Source organism: Somniosus microcephalus, chromosome 27, assembly GCF_052327205.1.
Source record: "Somniosus microcephalus isolate GS21.2 chromosome 27, FLI_Smic_1.0, whole genome shotgun sequence".
NCBI lineage: Eukaryota > Metazoa > Chordata > Chondrichthyes > Squaliformes > Somniosidae > Somniosus > Somniosus microcephalus.
In genome coordinates this window covers 42,488,795-42,514,180 of record NC_141013.1, presented here as the reverse complement: position 1 = coordinate 42,514,180, position 25,386 = coordinate 42,488,795, and the positions used below count along the sequence as shown (strand labels likewise).

Genomic DNA, 25,386 nt, shown 5'->3' with positions numbered 1-25,386 from the left:
CAGTGCCCACCCTGACCTACCTGATGCTCAGTGCCCACCCTGACCTACCTGATGCTCAGTGCCCACCCTGACCTACCTGATGCTCAGTGCCCACCCTGACCTACCTGATGCTCAGTGCCCACCCTGACCTACCTGATGCTCAGTGCCCACCCTGACCTACCTGATGCTCAGTGCCCACCCTGACCTACCTGATGCTCAGTGCCCACCCTGACCTACCTGATGCTCAGTGCCCACCCTGACCTACCTGATGCTCAGTGCCCACCCTGACCTACCTGATGCTCAGTGCCCACCCTGACCTACCTGATGCTCAGTGCCCACCCTGACCTACCTGATGCTCAGTGCCCACCCTGACCTACCTGATGCTCAGTGCCCACCCTGACCTACCTGATGCTCAGTGCCCACCCTGACCTACCTGATGCTCAGTGCCCACCCTGACCTACCTGACGCTCAGTGCCCACCCTGACCTACCTGTTGCTCACAGTGCCCACCCTGACCTACCTGGTGCTCACAGTGCCCACCCTGACCTACCTGGTGCTCACAGTGCCCACCCTGACCTACCTGTTGCTCACAGTGCCCACCCTGACCTAGCTGTTGCTCAGTGCCCACCCTGACCCACCTGATGCTCAGTGCCCACCCTGACCTACCTGATGCTCAGTGCCCACCCTGACCTACCTGATGCTCAGTGCCCACCCTGACCTACCTGATGCTCAGTGCCCACCCTGACCTAGCTGTTGCTCAGTGCCCACCCTGACCCACCTGATGCTCAGTGCCCACCCTGACCTACCTGTTGCTCAGTGCCCACCCTGACCTACCTGTTGCTCAGCGCCCAGCCTGACGTACCTGATACTCACAGTGCCCGGTATTGAGGCCGTACCAGCTTTTCTGACCGCCTCATGCGTGTTTTAAATTCTGTTCTAGAAGTTCAGCCAACCTAGTTAGGTTATCCCTTAATTTAAGAGCACAATCCACTATTTTTCTGTCCTCATGAATGGTCTTCAGTGGCCAAGCCCCTCTGATTGATGTTAATGGAGCTTGCACCTCGCATCTAAGTATGTTATGCTTACAGAAGAAAAGAGAAAGTATGAGGCATGCAGAGAGAGTGAGAAATGGAAGAGGGTGGAATAACATAGAGAGAGAGAGAGAAACCGAAAAGTCAGAGACAAACAGAGGAGTGAGAAGCAGAGAAAAAAAAACAATTAAAGAAAATTGTTTGTAAGCAATGCCGTGGGATTTCTATTACTGTAAATATATATGCTAATTCTGTTCTGCCGGCAGGGCAGCCATGCTTGAAGGGAGCCAGTCAGAGGTAGGACTACAGCACTAACCCCGACTTACCCTGCAAACTTGGCTCACCGCTAGGAGTGCTAATCTAGTTCTGGTTACTTAAATACTTTGATTCTTTGTTTCTCACATTACAACAGTGACTACACTCCAAAAGTAATTCATTGGCTTTAAAGCACTTTGAGACATCCGGTGGTTGTGAAAGACGCTATAATAATGCAAGTCTGTCTTTCTTTTCTTGCCAGGAGCTACTGGGAAAGGATATTGTAGAGTTTTGCCATCCTGAAGATCAAAGCCACGTGCGGGACAGTTTTCAGCAGGTATTTATAGCATACGATGACAAAGCAATGTGATTAGGATAACTTTCATGTGTTGGAATATGATCGCACAATTGTCCGCATGTTTCCAGTTATGTTGTTTTTCATGAACCTTCCATGCTCATCTTAATTCTTCAAATATGAACAGACTTGGTGATACGAAGTGCAAAGGTGTTTAGTATTTTTATACTTAAAAGGACAGCTTTCGAATTACAAGTACTGTAGTTTATCCCTCAAAAGAGCGCCATCTTACTTTGGAAAATAGACTTAAAACCTAAGTGCACATTTTGTGCAAAGAATTTTATAAAAACTGGACTTTGAAGTGACATGCATTGATTATGCATAAGAACAGATATCATGAATATTTTAACTATAAAAAGAGCCACCACTGACCACTTGCATTTCCGGTTGATTTGGAACGTGTCTTCAGCCATTATTGAGCTGAATCAACAATGGAAACATTTGAAGTTAACAAACTTCTTACAAATAAGACTCGAGAGAGAGACACACACTTGTTAATTGTTCCGGGATACAAGATTTCACAATGTGGAGCACAATTTATTCCCTTTCTATACCTCATTGCTAATTGGGTTGATGTAGTTGAGCCCTTTGGAAAAGGAAGCTGTCACCTCTTGAACCCTTGTTTGGGAAAAATGCTGCTGGTAATTATTTTTATATTTAAAAAAAATACCAGCACAAAATTCACAATTTGTAACCCCTCAGATAAACCTTTCTGTATTTTAGGGGAACATGAAGCTCGATTACTTCTGCTCACCAACCTGGCCGTTGGCAATGAGTGTTGGTGGGCTATTGAGCTATGGGGGGCATCAAGGCCAAGCCTGACCCTGGGCCCACCATATGTCTGTACACAAGTACATTTGCTGCAGGAGTCCCTGGATAGTGATCAGGAGTGGGCACTCTGGGCCATTTTCCCCTAACCCAGTAATGGTGAGGCTAATTGCAGCACCCTGACCATTGCCTCAGACAGCTCAGCACAGATTAGGGTTTGAACACTCCTGCTCGATGTGGCTCAGCTACTCGTCATCTGAGGAACGCTCCAACTGCTCCACGTATCAGAATGTCAACATAATGGAGCAAGAATCTTTACCATTGCTAATCATTGATACTTCATGAAAGATCAGTAAACAATACGAAGTTCCTTCAAATGACATGTTGCCTGTTTTCCAAATTTCACTTCTTTGGACAGAGATGACATCTCAAATATGAACAGGACAGTTTTATTTTCCAGTCCTGCATAGCTTCCTTTTGATGGTCTAACTTCTGAGCATGAGTGGTAACAAACACAAGGCTTCAAAGATAAGGAGTTGGTGTTGTAGCTTCAGGGAAGTGGCTATCTGGATTAAATACAATGGACAGTGGAAAATATTTGGCTTTTAGTGCAAGTTGTAGTAAGGTGCCTGCTTAATATGGAATTTGGCAGCTTTATTTATCTGCAGCACCACGTTAGATAAGACTCAAAATCGAGCTCCATCAGGGCTGTATTCAGCCATGGTTTCTGCTTTTCAGCCACCAGTTGACAGACAAAGTCAACAATGTGGTTTTTAACCCATAAACCAGATTTGTAAGAGTTCAGGAGTCAGCCTGTTGTTTTCCAAGTTTCATTCCCTTGGACAAGGATGACCTCCAAAATGAACAGGACAGTTTTATTTTCCAGTCTCAGTGATAGCACTCTTACCTCTAAGTCAGTGGTCATGGGTTCAAGCCCCACTCCAGAGACTTGAGCACATAAACCAGGCTTTCACTTCAGTGCAGTACTGAACTATTGGAGGTGCCATCTTTTGGATAAGACTTTAAACAGATTGTTTGGTCATTATCTTAATGCTGTTTGTGGGACCTTACTGTGCGCAAACTGGCTGCCGCGTATCCTACATAACAGTGACTACACTTCAAAAGTGCCTAATTGGCTGTAAAGCACTTTGGGACATCCTCCGGTCATGAAAAGTACAATATGATTGTAAGTTTGCTTTTTTTTATCTGAGACTACCAAATGCATCTCTCTCTCTCTCTCTCTCTCTCATGTGCACACACAATAATTATATATAAAGCCACAACTTGTATTTATATCGTGCCTTTAACGTAGTTTCATGTCCCAAGGCGCTTCACAGGAGAAAAAGCTTGGCCAAAGAGGTAGGGTTTATATTATATATATAAACCCTTTGCGTATGAAACTTCCTGGACGCATACAGTGGCAAACTTTATAGATGGGTTTGGTGTTTTATTTAATTGCTTTTAATATATTTATTACAGTATAAACTTAAGTAATGCCCATGTGTGTGAGGAAACCACAAGGACTTGAAAGAAACTGCATCAGCGACTTGGCTGGTTTTGTGATGCTTTGTGGATGGTATTCTGGAAACAAATGAGCAATTTGACTGGTGAAAAAATTAGCAACATGTGTGGTCAGTGTGTGGTTTCTCTTTGTTGATTGGTAGCTTTTCCTACCAGTCTACGAAATGAACTGATTATTGATTGTTTCACATATAGTCAATAGGGTATTGCGCCCAAAGGCATAGGTAACAACAGATAGTGATTATTTTGGTGATTTGTATTTTTACAAAATGTATTCTCCCAACTGATGTGTAATGCTACAGATACACGTTAGATGCAAGAATTTAAATTATATTAGGCATTGTCTGTCCTGTCCAAGTGGAACACAGACCTCGACTATACTGATGCGTGTAGGTAAGGCTAGTGGTTTGTTCTAGGGAGACATTGTATGACAAATGGCATCTTTTTTGTAACTTAAGATGATAAACGCAGATTTTGCCCCCCAGTAACATGATTTTTTTAAGTTACATTTTCACTTGTATGCGATTTTTTTTTTTCTAAAATCTCAATAAATTTGGTTGTCAAATTTGACCTTTTAAGATAAGACGATCACCTGGGGTACGGTATCAGCTGGAGCTGCTGTGTGGTGAGCAGCATGCTGTAACTACAGGTGACAGTACAGTGCTACAGAGCACTACAGATGTTGCTGCAGCTGGGCCTTGCATTTAGGTTGCTGATGCACCATTAAAGAAATACAGTTAAAACATTCGGATTGTGCTGGCTTTCTGCGTGTTTCAACCGCATCATGACTTTGTAGTTTTACCATAACTGTCTGCTAATTTTGATGTATATTTCCAGTGGCAAATCACTAGCCTTACCTACATTGTGCTTTTATGTAGCTACAATTAAGGACAGTTTTCTGTCAGAACAGTTCTGTGTCTATCCAAAGATATACGTTCGATCAACTAGTTAGCAAAACATTTTTACTGGAATCTATTGGCAATAAGAGTATGCAGCTCAATATTAGAAGGAACCACTCTGCCCACGAGCAGTGACTGCACTCTGCCCACGAGCAGCGACTGCACTCTGCCCACGAGCAGCGACTGCACTCTGCCCACGAGCAGCGACTGCACTCTGCCCACGAGCAGCGACTGCACTCTGCCCACGAGCAGCGACTGCACTCTGCCCACGAGCAGCGACTGCACTCTGCCCACGAGCAGCGACTGCACTCTGCCCACGAGCAGCGACTGCACTCTGCCCACGAGCAGCGACTGCACTCTGCCCACGAGCAGCGACTGCACTCTGCCCACGAGCAGCGACTGCACTCTGCCCACGAGCAGCGACTGCACTCTGCCCACGAGCAGCGACTGCACTCTGCCCACGAGCAGCGACTGCACTCTGCCCACGAGCAGCGACTGCACTCTGCCCACGAGCAGCGACTGCACTCTGCCCACGAGCAGCGACTGCACTCTGCCCACGAGCAGCGACTGCACTCTGCCCACGAGCAGCGACTGCACTCTGCCCACGAGCAGCGACTGCACTCTGCCCACGAGCAGCGACTGCACTCTGCCCCCGAGCAGCGACTGCACTCTGCCCCCGAGCAGCGACTGCACTCTGCCCCCGAGCAGCGACTGCACTCTGCCCACGAGCAGCGACTGCACTCTGCCCACGAGCAGTGGTGGAGTTGGAGGCGGGGTTCCCTCTGCAGACTTTGCTGAAATGTCCTTTCTTCCCGCATTTAAAACAGGTGGTGCCCTTCGCTGGGCACAGATGCCTGGAGTGTTTGTCCTGGCCGCAGAAGTAACATTTCGGGCCCCGATGCATTGTGGCAGTAGTGGGGCTCCTGGGTGGAGGCTGCGGCTCCGATGGTGCTGGGCTGGCTTGAGACCTGGGAGGTGAAGATGGCTTCCAAGATGGCGGCCCCCACGGCGCGCACGAGGCGGAGTGGGCCGCGTGGCCTGGGGAACAGGATTCAGAGTTCCTCTGGGCCATATCCAGCGATCGCGCTATATCTATAGCCTGTTTTAAGTCCAGTCCCTCCTTTTCAAACAGCTTCTGCCGAATGTAATTTGAGCTGAGGCCCGCAATAAGGGGGTCTCGAATCAGCTCCTCCGTGTACACGTTGGCAGACACGGCCTTACAGTTACAGTCTCTGCCCAGTACTTTTAGGTTTAGTATAAAGTCCTCTAGTGACTCACCATGCCGCTGCGTGCGAGTAGACAGAAGATGCCTGGCGTACACCACGTTTATTGGCCGCGCGTAGTGGGCCTTCAGGATGGTGCAGGCCTCCTCGTAGCTGGTGGCATCTTGGATGAGGGGGGAGACCCGATGGCTCACCCAGTTTCGCAGGATTCCCAGTTTCATGTCTCCGGTAGCGGTTTCGGCTGCGGCTATGGCAGTGGGTGAGTTTGCAATGAAAAATTCGAAGCATTGGAACCAGTGTCCGAACTGTGTGGCTGCGTCTGAGGCATGGGGGTCCAGATCCAAGCGCTCTGGTTTCAGGAGTCGATCCATCCTGGTGTTTTAGTGATTAAAATTGATGTGCCTTCAATAACTCAAAGACAAGGAATTTAAAGGATTCAACTAAGGCTTTTAATCACTAAGAACATAGCAGCATTACAGGTCTTCCCACATCGGGCGTCTGGTAGGAATGACTCATCCAGCTCCTGAGACCTTTATATGGCAAAAGACAGGGACGTAGCCAATACACACAATAGGAACAAAAGGGGGCGGTTCACACAATACAAGCAGGTGAAACACACAGGTAAAACACATAGGCTGATGAAGGCATATATTTCATCACATCTATTAAATCTCTCCTTAACCTTCTCTGCTCCAAGGAGAACAACCCCAGCTTCTCCAGTCTCTCCTCACATCCCTGGTACCATTCTAGTAAATCTCCTCTGCACCTTCTCGAAGGCCTTGACACCCTTCCTATAAGTGTGATGCTCAGAATTGGGCACAATACGCCAGTTGGGGCCTAACCAGTGTTTTATAAAGGGTTAGTACAGGAAACTTTCGATTAACCGGCCACTAAATAACCGGAACGCTCTATCCACCGGCAAAATTCAGGAGTCGGTTCAGATAACTTTTTTTTACTTTTAGTTACTTTTTTTTACTCATTTGTGGCTGTGCAAGTGTGTAGCTGAAGCTGTTGCTAAGCTACAGAGACGCTTGCAAGTTGTGCCAATTCTTTTGAAGCTGAACAGGGTTTGTTGCTTTAGACGGAGCTCTGAGCTCTGTATGTTTTAACTATAGCGTTCGGTTATCCGGTATTGTTGATGGACCGGCACCAGGTCGGTCCCGTCCGTGCCGGATGCCAGAAAGTTTCCGGTATAACCCTTGCTTTTGTACTCTCTGTCTCTGTTTATAAAGCCAGTTTATAAAGGATATCGCATGCTTCAAAGAATTGTGTAGGTACATCCCCCAGGTCTCTCTGTTCCTGCACCCCCTTTAAAATTGTACCATTTAGTTTTTTGCCTCTCCTCATTCTTCCTGCCAAAATGCATCACTTCACACTTGTGTGTTAAATTGCATTTGCCACGTGTCTGCCCATTTCACCAGGCTGTCTGTGTCCTCCTGAAGTCTGTTACTATCCTCCTCACTGTTTACTACATTTCCAAGTTTTGTGTCAGCTGCAAACTTTAAAATTATGCCCTGTATAACCAAGTCCAGATCATTAATATATATCAAAATATAAAACGTCCCAAGGCGTTTCACAGGAGCATTATCAAATAAAATTCTAGCCACATAAAGAGAGATATTAGGGCAGGTAACCAAAAGCTTGGTTAAAGAGGTAGGTTTTAAGGAGCATCTTAAAGAAGGAAAGAGAGATAGAGAGGTTTTGGGAGGGAATTCCAGAGCTTAGGAGCCTAGGCAGTTCAAGGTATGGCCGCCAATGGTGGAGCGATGAAAATCAGGCATGTGCAAGAGGGCAAAATTAGAAGAGTGCAGAGATCTCGGAGTGTTGTAGGGCTGGAGGAGGTTACAGAGATGGTGAGGGGCGAAACCATGGAGGGATTTGAAAACGAGGAAGCAAATTTGAAAAAAAAGAGGCATTACCAGATTGGGAGTCAATGTACGTCAGCGAGCACAGGGGTGATGGGTGAAGGCTCTCAGTGATGGTGGAGTGGAGCAGAGAAACTCTCAGTAGATCAGTCAGATGAGCAGATGGTGCATTTGGGACACAGAGCTCGAGAAGACTGGAGTAAGGTCCCAGGGGGGATTTGAAAATGAGGATTACAGACAAAAAGTACTCCCCAAACGAGCCCCGTTCGAGTAGATTTTAGCTCCAACTTCCTGATCCACCTCACTCAAATACTCACTGTTCTCAGATTGATCACATAACTGAGTTTCTTTTGCTATTGAAAATTTGCGATTAAATCCTTGAAAAAGCTTCCTTCATTTTAGCTCAACAAGCAACTCCCTTCTGTCAACAGTAACCTACACCACACCCGACCGCAGGGTCACAAAGGATACAGAACTCATGCAAGTATTCAGATCTAGAGCTTCCGATTACACAACAGATAAAACAAGCCCTGGAACTGATGATACAGTTCCCGTGTCATTCTTGGCCCCTAGTATGCAACACACAGGTCCAAGTTTCCCACTGCAGCTCCTGTCTTTCTCTCTCCTCTGAAAGGAAACCTGTATATGATGCTCACAGGTTCGAAACCAGATGTCCACCAGTTTCAATAACCTCCCTCTCTTTTTATTCATATATTATCAAATCACTGATAACGTCAGCAGCTTAGGAGAGGTCAGAAATAATTTTATGGGCGTGAGACAAAAGGGTACATTCTCAGTATAAAATAACAGGCTCAAATCACCTTCATAAAAATTGTATTTTCTCTTGCTACATTGTGATGCTAGTAAAAACAAACGTCGACCTACAATGCTGCTCTCTGAGCTGGGCATGATGTACTGTACTTTTATTAGTGGGCGGGTATGGGAAAACTGAAAGATGTATGCTCCCACTAATAAAGTGCAGAAATACTGCTGAATGCATAATGTTACATAATAAACTGTTCACTTTCACTGAATTGGCGTGCAAGAATATATTACATACACATACAATATGAAAACAAGATTGCTCATCTCCTCCAGTGGTCAGTCAAATAGAAGCTGTTTGCCTCATTCAAACACTTCCAGCTTCCTCTGCAATACTGCATCTCCTCTTCTCGCAGTTTACGAGTACCCAGCTTTGCTATCACCCTCATGGAGTCCACCATCTTGCCCCGACTACACGGACCTCCAGGACCCACTGGTGGCCTCGATCACAGTGGATCAGTCCAGGCCGCATCTGTTGTCTAAATCGATGATGGACATAGAGGTAAACGGGAACAAGGTTAAATGCTTGATTGACTGCGGGAGCACCGAAAGCTTTATTCATCCTAGCCTGGTAAAACGACTTTCACTAACGATAGTCCCCACACAGGGCAAAATCGCCATGGCCGATAAGACTCATACCTCAAAAATTACAGGTTTCTGCGCGGTTATGTTGTCGGTAAAAGGCAATGATTACAGAGATTTTAAACTATTGATAATGCCAGATCTCTGTGTGAGCGTGATCTTGGGTCTGGACTTCCAGTGCCACCACCAAAGTATCACGCTTACCTACGGTGGGTCCCAGCCGCCCCTCACAGTGTGCGGTCTGGCTACCCTGAAGGTCAAGCCGCCCTCTCTGTTCGCCAACCTCGCACCCAACTGTCGACCCATAGCGACCAAGAGTAGGCGGTACAGCTGGGAGGACAGACGGTTCATTGCGTCGGAAGTAGAAAGACTCAAGCGGGAAGGTATCATCGAATGCAGTACCAGCCCGTGGCGCGCCCAGGTAGTAGTAGTTAAGGGTAGCGAAAAGAAGCGGATGGTGATAGATTATAGCCAGACGGTTAATCTATACACCCAGCTAGACGCCTACCCTCTGCCCCGCATAGCGGATATGGTTAACCAAATCGCGCAATACCGGGTGTTTTCCACCATCGACCTAAAATCGGCATACCACCAGCTCCCCATTAGGCCGGCGGACCGTCCATACACCGCCTTCGAGGCGAACGGACGTCTCTACCACTTCCTCAGAGTCCCCTTTGGGGTAACGAACGGGGCCTCGGTCTTCCAGCAGGAGATGGACCGCATGGTCGATGAGAACCAGCCACCTACCCATACCTAGACAACGTCACCATCTGCGGCCACAACCAGCAAGACCACGACTCGAACCTCGCGAGATTTCTGAAAACCGCCCTCAGACTCAATCTCACCTACAACGAGGATAAGTGTGTCTTTAGCACCACGCGCCTCTGTATCCTGGGCTGCGTGGTGGAAAACGGGGAAATCAGTCCGGACCCCGACCGATTGCGCCCCCTACGGGAGTTACCCCTACCAAACACCCCCAAGGCCCTGAAAAGGTGCCTGGGGTTCTTCTCCTATTACGCCCAATGGGTCCCCAATTATTCCGACAAGGCCCGTCCCCTCCTGAAATCAACGTCCTTCCCGCTCACGGCCGAGGCCCACGCCGCCTTCAACAGCATTAAACACGACATTGAGAAGGCCGCGCTGCGGGCAGTGGACGAAAACATCCCTTTCCAGGTCGAAAGCGATGCGTCCGACTTCGCTTTAGCAGCCACCCTCAACCAGGATGGGCGGCCCGTAGCCTTTTTCTCAAGAACCCTCCAAGGGCCCGAGACCAGGCACTCCTCGGTAGAGAAGGAGGCCCAGGCCATAGTGGAGGCAGTGCGGCACTGGAGGCACTACCTAGCCGGCAAACGCTTCACCCTGCTTACCGACCAGCGGTCGGTAGCCTTCATGTTTAACAACAAACAGAGGGGGAAGATCAAGAACGACAAAATTCTCAGGTGGCGGATCGAACTCTCCACGTTTGAGTACGACATAATATATAGGCCGGGGGCCCTCAACGAATCCCCCGACGCCCTATCGCGAGGGATGTGTGCCAGCATCCAGGGGGACAGGCTACAGGGCCTCCACAATGGCCTCTGCCACCCGGGGGTCACCCGGCTATTCCACTTTATAAAATCCCGTAACCTGCCCTATTCCATCGAGGAGGTCCGGTCTATGACCAGGGACTGCCGCACTTGTGCGGAATGCAAGCCCCGTTTTTTCAGGCCCAACCGAGCCCACCTGATCAAAGCTACACGGCCATTCGAGCGCCTGAGCTTAGATTTCAAGGGACCACTCCCCTCCACCGACCGCAATGTGTATTTCCTCAACATTGTGGACGAGTACTCCCGCTTCCCATTCGCCTACCCCTGCCCAGATATGACCAGTGCCACGGTCATCAAGTGCCTCGGCAACCTGTTTTGCACGTTCGGCATGCCCAACTACATCCACACTGACAGGGCGGCGTCGTTCATGAGCGATGAACTGCACCAATACCTGCTGTCAAAGGGGATAGCCACGAGTCGGACCACTAGTTATAACCCCCGGGGTAATGGGCAAGTGGAGAGGGAGAACGCGACAGTGTGGAAGGCGGTCACCTTAGCACTAAGGTCTAAAGGCCTCCCCACCTCCCGCTGGCAGGAGGTCCTCCCAGACGTACTCCACTCGATAAGGTCGCTACTGTGTACTGCTACTAACGCCACTCCTCACGAGAAGATGTTTGTCTTTCCCCGCAAATCAACCTCAGGAGTATCCCTACCCTTGTGGCTCTCCGCCCCAGGGACAGTCCTGTTACGGAAACATGTGAGGGGCCACAAAACGGATCTCCTCGTGGAGGCAGTACACCTACTCCACGCAAACCCACAGTACGCGTACGTCAAGCACGCCGACGGGTGTGAAGACACCGTGTCCATAAAGGACCTCGCCTCGGCAGGAAGCGACGACGACGACCCATCACCCCCAGAAGAACCTCCACCATCCCCAGAGGTATCCTCACCACCCCCAGCAGTACCTGCAACACCCCCAGCACATGGGTATGCCCAGGAGGGCACCACGGACTCCCGGTCGGAACCCGAGGTACTGTTGCGACGTTCAGGAAGGACTATCACACCCCCGGACAGACTAAATCTGTAGAAGGGGTGAATGTGATGAAATATATGCCTTCATCAGCCCATGTGTTTTACCTGCTTATATTGTGTGAACCGTCCCCTTTTGTTCCTATTGTGTGTATTGGCTACGCCCCTGTCTTTTGCCATATAAAGGTCTCAGGAGCTGTATGAGTCATTCCTACCAGACGCCCGATGTGGGAAGACCTGTAATGCTGCTATGTTCTTAGTGATTAAAAGCCTTAGTTGAATCCTTTAAATTCCTTGTCTTTGAGTTATTGAAAGCACATCAATAGAGGTGTTCAAAATCAGGAAGCGTTTTGATAGAGTAAGTAAGGAGAAACTGTTTCCAGTGGCAGAAGGCCCGGTAACCAGAGGACATAGAGTTTATACAATTGGCAAAAGAACCAGAGGCGACATGTGGGAAAAAAAATTTGCGCAGCAAGTTATGATGATCTGGAATGCACTGCCTGAAAGGGTGGTGGAAGCAGATTCAATATTCAATCATTCTATGATGAAGGCGCTATATAAATACACGTTGCTGTTGCATCCTTGACTTCTCTCCTTGAACCCCTCTTCCTTGTTATCACTGTTCCCACTTTCAAAAGTCTCCTCAAAATCTGTGTGTTCCACCATACCTTCAGGCCCCAGCCCTAACGTACCTACCACTCCCCACTCAGCGGCCTCTTATCTCCCTGTAGAGCTCCACAGGACAATTAATTATGTGAAAGGCACTATGTAAGTGCAAGTTGTTGTTAAGGTACTCCAGTTTTAGAAAAAATGTATATACTTGTGTATTGCGGACTTTCTCCATTGGAAACAACAGATTTTGGACAGGCCGCAGAGCTATGGAAATCTGGAAACTATCCTGTCATCTGGGGATTAGAGTATTTCTAAGTCAAATAAAATTCTGGTGAGTGTATCATTTTTGTCTGTAAAATAACAAAAAGTTCCCTCCAGCCGGCCCTAACTCACCTTTCTCTTTTGGATTTAGCAATTTAAATAACATCACTACAATCAATCAATGTGCTAATTTTGTGCATAAATATCTCATGTTATCAAAACAATTACATTTATTAAGACATAGGCATTACAAATAAAAGGAACACATACAGTTATCACTTCAGTGTAATTAATGTTTGACTTTAATAATATTGCAAGATTTCCTGTTAAGTGGGAGTAATTAGTATTTTGACAGCTTCAGTAGGCTAAAGGTCTTGTGGCTCAACCTGAACCACAGAACTGTTCTGTTTAACGGTGCTACGCTGGCATCTATTAATGAGTTCCGAAACACGTGCTCAGTTAATCATCGAAATGCATGGTACCAGCAATTTATGACAATTCCTAGCACTTGGGATATTAGTTGGGAGAACAATATGTTGGTACTATTGGCTACAATTCAGCTGTTTTGGTTATTGCTTTAGCTCTTACAGTTTAGTTCTCTTATTGAATTCTACCAATCTAACTGTAACCAAAGGTTTTTGCTTCAGTGGAATTTGCAGACAGGCTGTTGATTAAATTGTGCTTACATTGTATCACTGTTTGCAAAACTTTAATTTTTGTTATTTTGTTGTGTTGCCCATGTTCCAGACAAAGCCAGTGGTTATGTACCTTAGCACCTTCGCACTTGTAATAGTCTCAACGGTGACGACCCTCAATTTGGTGATTGTTACCGATGACTGATCAGGCAAAAAACGCACTGCTGGGCGAAAAGTCTCGTTAGTTCCCATTTTCCGACATGGCTTTAAAATTGCACTTGTTCACCATTCATGCATTAGAAATTATAATTAACTTATGTTAACCAGACTGAACCAGCCACATAATTACCATGGCTACTAGAGAAGTCAGAGGCTCGGTATTCTGTGGCAGGTGGCTTTCCACCATTTACAAGGCATAAGTCAGGAGTGTGATGGAATACTCTCCCTGGATGGTTGCAGCTGCAACAACACTCACTGGATTTACAAATGGTAAATCGTGCTTGACTAATCTGCTGGAATTTTTTGAGGATGTAACTGGTAAAATAGATAAGGGAGAACCAGTGTATTTGGACTTTCAGAAGGCTTTCGATAAGGTCACGCATAAGAGATTAGCGTGTAAAGTTAAGGCACATGGGATTGGGGACAAGGTATTGACTTGGATAGAGAACTGGTTGGCAGACAGAAAGCAAAGAGTTGGAATAAACGGGTCTTTTTCCGAGTGGCAGGCAGTGACTAGTGGGGTACCGCAGGGATCGATCCTTGGACCCCAGCTATTCACAATATATATTAATGATCTAGACAAGGGAACTAGATGTAATAGCTCCAAGTTTGCAGACAACACAAAGCTGGGTGGGCGTGTGTGCTGTGAGGAGGATGCCGAGAAACTCCAGTATGATTTGGACAGGTTGGGTGATTGGGCAGAAGCATGGCAGATGCAATATAACGTGGATAAATGCGAGGTTATCCACTTTGGTGTCAAAACAGGAAGGCAGATTATTATCTGAATGGCAATAGATTGGGAGAAGGGGAAGTGCAACGAGACCTGGGTGTCCTTGTGCACCAGTTGCTGAAGGTAAGCATGCAGGTGCAGCAGGCGGTTAAGAAGGCAAATGGTATGTTGGCCTTCGTAGCGAGAGGGTTTGAGTACAGGAACAAGGATGTCTTGCTGCAGTTGTACAGGGCCTTGGTGAGACCACATCTTGAGTATTGTGTGCAGTTTTGGTCGCCTTATCTGAGGAAGGATATTCTTGCCATGGAAGGAGTTCAGCGAAGATTCACCAGGCTGATACCTGGGATGGCAGGAATGACGTATGAGGAGAGATTGGGTCGATTGGGCTTGTACTCGCTGGAGTTTAGAAGAATGAGAGGGGATCTCATTGAAACTTATAAAATTCTGACAGGACTGGACAGACTAGATGCAGGAAGGATGTTCCCGATGGTTGGGGAGTCCAGAACCAGGGGTCAGAGTCTAAGGATAAGGGGTAGGCCATTTAGGACAGAAATGAGGAATTTCTTCACCCAGAGAGTGGTGAACCTGTGGAATTCTCTACCACAGAAGGCAGTGGAGGCCAATTCATTAAATATATTCAAGAAGGAGTTGGATATATTTCTTAAGGCTAAAGGGATCAAGGGGTATGGGGAGAAAGCAGGAACAGGGTACTGAATTTGGATGATCAGCCATGATCGCATTGAATGGCAGAGCAGGCTCGAGGGGCCGAATAGCCTACTCCTGCTCCTATCTTCTATGTTTCAAGAAGATCAACACCAACCAGGTCAAAGCAGCCCACTTGATCAGCAACCATCCACTTGATCAGCAACCATCCACCAGCTTAAACATCCACTCCCTCCACCACCGGTGTATCATGGCTGCACCATCTACAGGATGCACTGCAGCAAGATGCCAAGGTTTCTCCGACAGCACCTCTCAATCCCGCGACCTCCACTGAAGGACAAGGGCAGTGGGTGCATGGGAACACCACCCCCTCTAAGTTCCCCTCCAAGTCACACGCCATCCTGACGAACATATATTGCTGTTCCTTCATCGTCACTGGTTCAAAATCCTGGAACTCCTTACCTAACAGCATTGTGGGAGTACCTTCACCCCATGGCGACTGCAGTGGTTCAATAGGAAGGCCCCCCATAATCTTCTCGAGGGCAGCTAGCGATTGGCACTAAATGCCAGCAATGCCACATCCTGAAGAATGATTAAAAAAAAAGGTTAGGGCTACCTTTGACCTATTTCAATTAAGGAAACCTGTATGAAGGCATGAATTTTGACACCAGTCTGGTTGATGCTAGGTTACATACCACCCTGTTATATCAGTCTTACACCCACATGAAAGATTACATGTACATACAATAATTTCAGAATAAAATAAATCACTTGTCATTGGCAGCTTGCCTTTTTCCTGTCACAACTGCATCCATTCCCAGCACCTGAACCTACTGTTCCCTCTATGCCTACTGGAAAATGTGTGTCATAGAGGGGACAAAGATGGTAATTAAATCGATTTAGTGTGTTCATAGAATAAGTGCCAAATGCCACCCGGTGTGTATTTTGTGTTCTTCCCCGTCGGCCTTCGACTTCACTTCTCACCCTGTGGTTATGTACCTGTAGAGGAGCCCTCTAAGCTATCTTTCTGATAGAAGGTGGCTCATCCAACTAAGGATTCTGGTTTGAAAGATGCTGGAAGGATCAGTGGGAGGCTCTGGTGGAGATTCAGAGATCTGGTGCCTTGAACGGTCATCATGGTGGATTCACTGCTTCTAGTGGGACTTGCAAAGATATGTATCCAGGGTTTTCTGACATTAGGAATAGACTGCTGGCCTAAGCTCCAACAACTTGCTCTTTACTAAGCCTACTGATATTAGGACCTGTTCATGGTGCAATTACAATATCTCTGTTAAGTCACAGAAGGTTCCCTCATGGTTGTCTGCAACATTGATTGTCATTGTCTAACTGAACCCATATGTATTTTGAAGCTGTGCTCTATTCCGTGTAGTTCCTGAGTTACAGAGGTTGCTAAGGTAGCTACTAGCCAGTTGACGTTCCTTCCATAGTGGAATGTGATGAAATCATTTGTTGCTCCAGTTTAGAGTAATTTTTAAGATGAGTCTTTCCATCCTTTCATCGAATGCCACTTGCATGGTGGCCATGACATGCTTGGCTTTCTGATACTGCAACATTCACTTTGAAGGCAGGCGCACTGACCTCCTTACCTACCTCTTCGGGCCTTGGGTTTAGGATGTGCGTGATTTCTTTCCAATACACCCTGAATCCATGAGGCACTGCTCCTTCCTTGCTCACTGAGTACATATGCTGATGATTTATTAATGTACAGAGTTGCTTTTATTATCTGTGCTGGTGACTGGTCTCATTATGGTGGACGTGTATTGGGATTCTCTACTGCAGTTGGTTCGTGTTCATCTTTGGAGTGATAAATTGTGTATATTGGCAGGGTATCACAAAGGTTTTATTTTGCAGTTTAAATTATTGCATGTATAGGTACTGAAAGAGAGCTAGTATTATAGATGAAATAAGCAATCTTTGAAGTTTTCCAATTACTATTGGAGACTGCCTCTGTGTGGTCAGCCTGCTTGTCCGACATCCAGTCCTGGATGAACCACAATTTCCTCCCATTAAACATTGGGAATACAGAAGCCATTGTCTTTATCCCCTGCCACAACTCCATTCCCTCATCGTTGATTCCATCTCCCTCCCCGCCACTGTTTCAGGCTGAACCAGACTGTGTGCAGCCTTGGCATCCTATTTGATCTTGAGCTGAGCTTCCAACCCGATACCCAGGCCTTCACAAAGACTGCCTGCTTCCACCTCCGTAACATCACCCGCCTCGGCCTCGGCCCGTCTGCCGCTGAAACCCTCATCCGTGTTTTTGTTACCCCCAGACTCGGAGTCGATTTCCGTCTATTACGCTCCTGTGAAGCACCTTGGGACATTTTCCTGCGTTAAAGGTGCTCTCTCTGGCTCAACAAGATTAGCCCATGAGAGCTGGATCATGCACCAGGGAGTTCGCTATAATGCCCCTTCACCCAAATAGTCTGCAGATATTCACTCTCTGAACTCGCACATGAATAATGGTTATGTAGCAAAGTTCAGGGGAGTTGGGGAGGGGAGAAAATGGGCATGGAAAATGAATTGCCAGTTTTGTGGCGGATAACCCCATTTTGACATCAATCACCCTCCAGATTCCTGTGGTTATAACATGGACTGTAACACCGCCAGTTGTTGGCCTCGCCTAAGGCTGGTCCTGGCCTAGGAGACAGCGCGACATCATCTTTCTAATTCACCCGATTTCTTGATATGATTGAAATTTTTTTTCCTCTGGTGAGTTCTTCAATTGGTCAACTCGCTAGTGATGAACTGCCTTGCAAACCTGTTTGCTGGCATGTCATTTGGTGGTGGAGACAAGCGCCTTCCCATGATGAAGATCACACCCTTCCTCAAGAGGTTATGCTTGAAGATAAGGTCTGCTACTGGCTCAATTTTTGTGTTTTCTGTTACATGACACTGCAATTTTCCGTTAGCCACATCTGGATTACCTCCTGCTGGTGCCGTAAAGTAGTAAGGAAGCTTATTTCCTGCTTGCTAAGCTGCTACTCGGTGATTGTATGGCTTAACTTCTATCAGCCGGGAGTCTCACCACTGCTGATCGGAAAGTGCTACATCCCCAAGTGGGCCACAGTTGAACACATTGACTGAAAAGTAAAAGACTTAACATCTATTAACCATAGTCTTTTTAGAGCTGCATGCCTGAAAAGAAAGCTGAAAAATGATTGGGATGAAAACGGCAATAATAACACAGCACTGCTTCAGATCATAGGCACAAACGAACATCCGAACAATGGCGGACAGGAAAAAACCCTCGGGTCCACCCAACCCCTCCCACACAATTACCTTGTGTCACAATATATACACTCCCCATCAATGTTCCCATGCAGCTGTGCAGCGGCCTGGAGGTCCTGCACAGGCCGCTCACTAGCTTTTCAATGTAAATAACCGCGCATGTGCGAAAAATTAAATGGACAGTTAAAGGGACCGCACCAAAAAAAAATTACAGGGAACATTGCTCCCCACCCCACCGAAAATGATGAGCTCTCCTGGGAGATGGGAAAAACGATGGGATCTCCTGGGAGATGGGAAAAACGATGGGATCTCCTGGGAGATGGGAAACATTAAAAACCCAGGCTAATTTGGGGAGAAATCTGGGAAATTTCCCCTGCCCCCACGGCGATCGAAACTACTCCAGGAGATCACTCTGGCCCTGATAATTCCTTGCAGTTCCTACTTTTTGTACGAGGTGAACTCCACCCAGTCAGAAATACATCCAGCTCTTGCTTGAAGGAATTCAGTGAATCGTTGTCCACCGCAATACCTGGTATTCTCTGGGAAAAGAACCACCTCCTGACAGCTAACCTAGATCTGGCTTTGTACAACTTAAAATTGTGACCCCTGGTCCTCCCTAACCTATTTACAGGAAACTTTGTGCTATCCGGCACCGACGGGACCGAGCTGTTGCCGTCCCATCAAAACTGCCGGACAAACCAGCGCTAATGTTGAAACATACGGAGCTCCGTATCTGGCAACAAACCCTACAGCTTCTATACAGTCGGCCGTACCTTGCAAGCGTCTCTGTAGCTTAGCAACAGCTTCAGCGAGACCTTGCAGAGCCTGACTGGTGGAAAAAAAAGCAATGAGAAGAAAAAAAAAACTAACGAAACGGCTCCTGATTTTTGCCGGTGGATCGAGCATTCTGGACAGTTAACCTCCGGATAAACCAAAGTTTCCTGTAATTGAAACAAACTGTCAAGTCGAACACAATCTGTTCCCTTCATCATCTTATAAACCTCGATCAGATCACCCGTAAGTCTACACTTCTTTAAAGTGGAGAGTCCCAGCTCTGTTAGCCTATTTTGATAACTAAGATGTTTTCAACTGGGAATTAGTCCAGTGGCCGCCCTCTAGACCCTTTCGAAAGCCTCAATATCACCCACCATGTGAGGAGAGCAAAACTGGACCCAGTATTTTAACTGAGGCCTGACCAAGTTCTTTTACAAGGACAATCCAGCTCAAGTCACAATTCCATGTTAGAAATCATCCGTTAGTCTCATGTTCATTAATCTTAGAATAAACTGCATATATCTAACAATTATTTTCTGTTCTTTCCCCCCATAGGTTGTGAAGTTGAAAGGGCAGGTCCTGTCAGTGATGTACCGCTTCCGAACAAAAAGCAGGGAGTGGTTATGGATAAGGACGAGCAGTTTTACTTTCCAGAATCCCTATTCAGACGAAATTGAATATATTATCTGCACCAACACCAATGTAAAGTAAGTGTCTGTAATTAAATATTGTGTTCACTTATGATGTAGCCAAGTTGGAATAGTGTGATTTGAATTAAAAGTGTATAGTATAGATTTAAAGCCAGTTGAAATATACAGGTGTAGTTCAATTTTAGTAGTGATTACATGAGAGCGGTTTTATTCATCATGTGTTAGGTACTTATCTTCCATTACTGGACTTGCCAGGAAACAATGGGCCAGAATTTACTGTAGCCGGCAAACGAACGGCGCCGGCTGTTTGTTAGATTTGCTCTTGCCTATTTACTCTCCACAAGCCTTTGCATGGCATGTTGCTGTAAATTAGAGATACAGACGGTGTGGCGCCCTCTACGGGCCATCTGGGACCTGTGTGAACAGTGCAAGCAACTGTGTCGTCTTAACCAATCAGACTGAAAAATTGTTAATTAACAGTGCAGAGTTAGAAAGTGAATTCAATGTCAAATCACGTGCAGAAAGCAAAATAAAGAGAGGGAAAGAAAGATTGGATTAAGAGAGAGAAAGAAAACAACAAATGTCAAATCGATTGACACCTACAGAATGTTAGAAAACTGTACCTTTTTGCAATGTAAGCTTTGGCAATATGGTTCTCTGTAAACTTTCATGCCAATAAAGCATTTGAATTGAATTGAATTGAATTGAATTGAATTGAATTGATACAAAGGAAAAGTTTGTAAAAAAAAAAAAAAAGTTGTTTAATTTTTTTAAAATCTCCAACGGCAATTAAAATCTGAAGAAATGAGACTCCACACTTGTAAAAGTTAATTTTCAGTGTTGGAGAGGTTGTTTGGCAATAATTAACACTTATCACGCCATAAATAAGGGTACTTAGATTGAACTGGACAAGCCCTAACTTTCTGTGGCGAGTTTAGTACAGGAACTTCACACTGTTCAATACATTTGAATGGTGAGTCAGGCGGTGAGATGCCGTTTTCGTGCAACATGCGGAGGAGCAGTGCATCTCAGACAGCAACTTCCGGATTTCCGCATTTAACTGCACATCTGCGCTCGTCTGATTGCTGTCCGATGTGCACGTAAATAACGGTGAGGTCCATTAGCCTCATTGTTATTTTGACAGTAGATTCCAGCCCATTGTTTCCATAACAATATTTTGTGCACAGATATTTTGTTTGTGGAGAAGAGGTAAGCTGGAAGTCCCCTGCATCACTCGCCGTATGAGGCTAATCTGTGCAAGTTACATTGTCACGTGTTCATAAATAAACATGAAAAGGTTTGCTGAATCGTGCTTTTTTTTCATGAAAACGATACCACTTTGGCGAACCGCCAGAGACTTCTCTTGACTTTTCCAATGGGCACAACACTTTTTGAATCTCAAAAGTAAGCTTGAAACTTCCTCCTAAAAGGAATTGCTGAAAGAAGCACAGTAGGAAGGTGCAAGGCCATTAAAAGGATTAAGTAAAACCTCATAACATCGCTTCCAAGTTGTCACGACAATTGACTACGCTGTACTTTCTAATGTATATCTGTAAATTAAGTTGGAGAATTCTTTGACTTTGGAATTTGTATTTTAATAACTTTAATAGTGGGGGAGGAACATCAACTAGTAAAAAATGTAATTAGTGAAAGCTTGTTTAAACTGATCAGCGTTTTAAATGTATAACTGTTCATTTTATCAATCAGTTCACAGAGTCATTGCTATGACGTGGTCATAAAATCTGATGTTTTTAAAGTAGTCTTGTTCAATGCTCATATTTACTTTTTACCTTAATATTTTGTTAATTGGTTTATTTGTAGAGGACAGTGGGACTCGTGTGCATTATATTTTATAAAGATGCTTGTTCCCTGAAGTTACATCAAGTCTGCAAAGACAGGAGACACGTGGCATTATACAACCATTATTGTTTGCATCACCGTTGGCTTGCTTTCATTTAAATTTCTTTTTCCAAAAAAAACACTATTAGGCTGAGGGACATGTTCTGCATTTCTCAAGAGATTTACAGTTTAATGTAAAAATCAGACAGCCTCCTCTATCAGTCAAATGCCGCTGACCATTTACCATCACCATAAGCGTCAATTACAAAGGCGTCCCTTAAAACGTATTAAGTGTGCTGACTATTTTGGGCTGTTCACAGCTCTTTAAAGTCCTTTGAGGCAGTCCTGCCGCCTTCAGTCACTCCCCCGCCCCCCCCCCCCCCGCCTCTAAAACTCATTCGATTGCTGCTCACAAACAAGTAACAAAGTTGAGAGACACCGTCCGTCACAGCCCGCTGAGAGTCGAGCTGCATTTGTCCGCTGTAATGGAGAAACTGACAGACCACTGCGTACTTTAGCCCCGTTCAGCTCTCCATAGCTGAATAAGGCAAAATGCTTCCACCTCGCATAGCACAAATATAATTCAAAACAGAAGGAAAGAAGCTCAGTAGTGACTGTCATTCCCAATTAGTGAGATTTTGTGCACCTGATTCTTTGGGGCATATTGTCCAACCAGGCTAAAGCCTGCGTTTACAAAAGTATGCAGAGGAATTTAATATAAAAGCTTTATGCACTAGCATATTTAATTGCTTTATTTAACAGTAACTGGGAGCGGGCTAGACTGAGCGCTGTGCTTTCTAAAAATTAATTTGTTACTCCAGCCGCCTCGTGTAGTGGGCAAATCGTGTTTGCACGAACATGCCCACTATAATCGGTGGGGACTGTAATACAAGATATAATGAGCTTTGTTTTATACAATACATACATATAACGTACAAACTGGTGTATAAGTTTTTCCTAACGGTAGTGGAATACAAAATGTATTTAGAATATCTCAGCAACTAGTTTCTCCAGCTGCTCAGATCACAACAGATGTGCTGCCATGTCTTCATTTCACTAATGCCTCGAGCCCAATCCTTCCCTATTCTCATGTCAAAGATGCTGTAGCCTGCCACTTAATTTTTCTTCTTTTTTCAAACATATTTTCCCAGCAGATTTGACCCTTCTTTCCCAGACTCGTACCTTCCTTCCAAATAAATCACAGTTATAGTTAGCCCCATCATTGCTCTTCCTAGCATCAACTCCATCGAGGTCACTGGTGTGTTTATAACTTGGGCCTCTAACGCAATACAATGTCCAAAGTGCTTCACAGAAGTGAAACTGAACACAGCAGTGAGAGGAGAAAAGTTAGGGGACATGACTGAAAGAGGTATGTATTGTGTTTTTTGAAGGAGAGTGGGAGGTAGCAGGGGGGAGGGGCGATATAGAGAGAGCAATTTAGAATGTCAGCTGAAGGCTCTGTGACTCAAGGTAGAGGGATGGGGGGGGTGGGTGCAAAGAGGGCCAGAATCTGAAGAGTAGAGGGCACATGCTGCCAAATGGGGTTGGCGGAGTTTGGTGGGCGAGGCTACGGACAGACTCGTAGCTGAGGAGAAGGATTTCAAATTTAATGAGTCGGGGACAGGAAGCCAATGGAGAACAATGTGACGAGGGCAGGACCTGATGTGGGATAGGATGAGGCAGCAGAGTTGGGAACAAATTCTAGTTTATGCATGGGAAACTCCAATGAGGAGAGCATTGGAATAGACAACCCTAGAGGTGAAGCAGGCCCTTTCTCCATTTCCACTGTCCACGTGGTCATTCAAACACTAAATTCTCTGACATGGTAGACATCATAATCATCTGTCTTGCAGTATAAATGCATTCAGTAAAACAGCTGCAATATAAAGTCGTGTCACCCGTGGCTCAGTGGTGGTGCTCTTGCTCCTGAGTCAGAAGATTGTGGGTTCAAGTCCGACTTCAGAGACTTGAACAACTGCTGCACTGTAGGAGGGTGCCGTGGTTCGGCTGAGACATTAAACCGAGGCCCCGCCTGCCCTCTAAGGTGGATGTAAAAGATCCAACGACACTATTCGAAGAAGAGCAGTGGGAGTTCTCCCGGGTGTTCTGGCCAGTATTTATCCCTCAACCAACGTCACAAATACAGTTTATCTGGTCATTATCACATTGCTGTTTGTGGGAGCTTGCTGTGCTCAAATTGGCTGCCAGGTTTCATACCTTACAACACTGACTGTGCTTTGGGACATCCTGAGGTCATGAAAGGTGCTATATCAGTGCAATTCTTTTTTTTTCTTTGTTATAGAAACTAGTTGGTTAGCATCACTGGGTTATTGATTAATACAGTCTGTGCTGCTTATAAAACAAAAAGAAAATACTGCAGATGCTGGAAATCTGAAATAAAAACAAAATGCTGGAGATACTCAGCAGGTCAGGCAGCATCTGTGAAGATAGAAACAGAGTTAACGTTTCAGGTCGATGAGCTTTTGTCAGAACTGGAAAAAAGCAGGAAATGGAACAGATTTTTGAGCAAGTGTAGGGGCTGGGAAATGGGGGAGGGGATGAAAGAACAAAAGGGAAGGCCTGTGATAGGATAGAAGGCAGAGGAAGTTAAGAGACATTAAGAGATATTCAAGGCAAAAGGAGATGGTAATGGGACAGGTTAAGAAACAAAGGATGGCTCTAGATGAAGTGTAAATTGCGCTGGCAGAATGAAGGACAGCTGCCCTGTGGGAGAGAAGAACAGAAGGCACAAACAAAACGTGTGGATAAAAAATATATATATGATAGGGGCCAGGTTATCATCTGAAATTGTTGAACTCTATGTTGAGTCCAGAAGGCTGTAAAGTGCTTAATCGAAAGATGAGGTGCTGTTCCTCGAGCTTACGCTGAGCTTCCGTGGAACAATGCAAGAGGCCGAGGATGGTGAGGTCTGAGTGGGAGTGGAGCGGTGAATTAAAGTGACAGGCGACCGGAAGCTCGGGGTCCCCCTTACGAACTGAACAGAGGTGTTCCGCAAAGCGGTCACCCAATGTAGAGGAGACCACTATAAACCTTGGATGGTGAAATAAACATTAGCTCCATAGAATCATAGAATGGTTACAGCACAGAAGGAGGCCATTCGGCCCATCGAGCCTCAGCTAGTCCCACTCCCCTGCCCTTTCCCCGTAGCCCTGCAAATTTTTTTCCTTCATGTACTTATCCAATTCCCTTTTGAAAGCCACAATTGAATCTGCCTCCACCGCCTTTTCAGGCAGTGCATTCCAGATCATAACCACTCACTGTAAAAAAGTTTTTCCTCTTGTTGCCTTTGGTTCTTCTGCCAATCACCTTAAACCTGTGTCCTCTGCTTCTCGACCCTTCCGCCGATGGGAACAGTTTTTCTCTGCCTACTCTGTCTAGACCCCTCATGATTTTAAACACCTCTGTCAAATCTCCTCTCAACCTTCTTTGCTCTAAGGAGAACAACCTCAACTTCTCTGGTCTGTCCACATAACTGAAGCCCCTCATTTATGAAGCCCAGGATCCCGTATGTTTTTTTAACCGCTTTCTCAACCTGCCCTGCCACCTTCAATGATTTGTGCATATATATCCCCAGCTCTCTCTGTTCATGCACCCCATTTAGAATTGTACCCTTTGGTTTATTTTGCCTCTCCTCGCTCTTCCTACCAAAATGTATCACTTTGCACTTTTCTGCGTTAAATTTCATCTGACACGATTCTGTCCATTCCACCAGCCTGTCTATGTCCTCTTAAAGTCTATCACTATCCTCCTCACTGTTCACTATACTTCCAAGTTTTGAAATTGTGCCCTGTACACCCAAGTCCAAGTCATTTATATACATCAAGAAAAGCAGTGGTCCTAGTACCGACCCCTGGAGAACACCACTGTATACCTTCC

The 25,386-nt window shown here is 45.9% G+C and overlaps 1 protein-coding gene across 12 annotated transcripts in view; it reads left to right on the top strand.

Annotated features, from left to right (window-relative positions):
* Positions 1–25,386, top strand: part of arnt2 (aryl-hydrocarbon receptor nuclear translocator 2) — a 715,479-nt gene that overhangs the window by 483,209 nt on the left and 206,884 nt on the right. For all 12 annotated transcript variants that reach the window (XM_085968885.1, XM_085968886.1, XM_085968889.1 and 9 more), the window contains 2 exons: positions 1,527–1,601; positions 19,556–19,707. In XM_085968885.1, the coding sequence (XP_085825011.1) occupies positions 1,527–1,601; positions 19,556–19,707 (227 nt within the window). The remainder of the gene's footprint in view (positions 1–1,526; positions 1,602–19,555; positions 19,708–25,386) is intronic.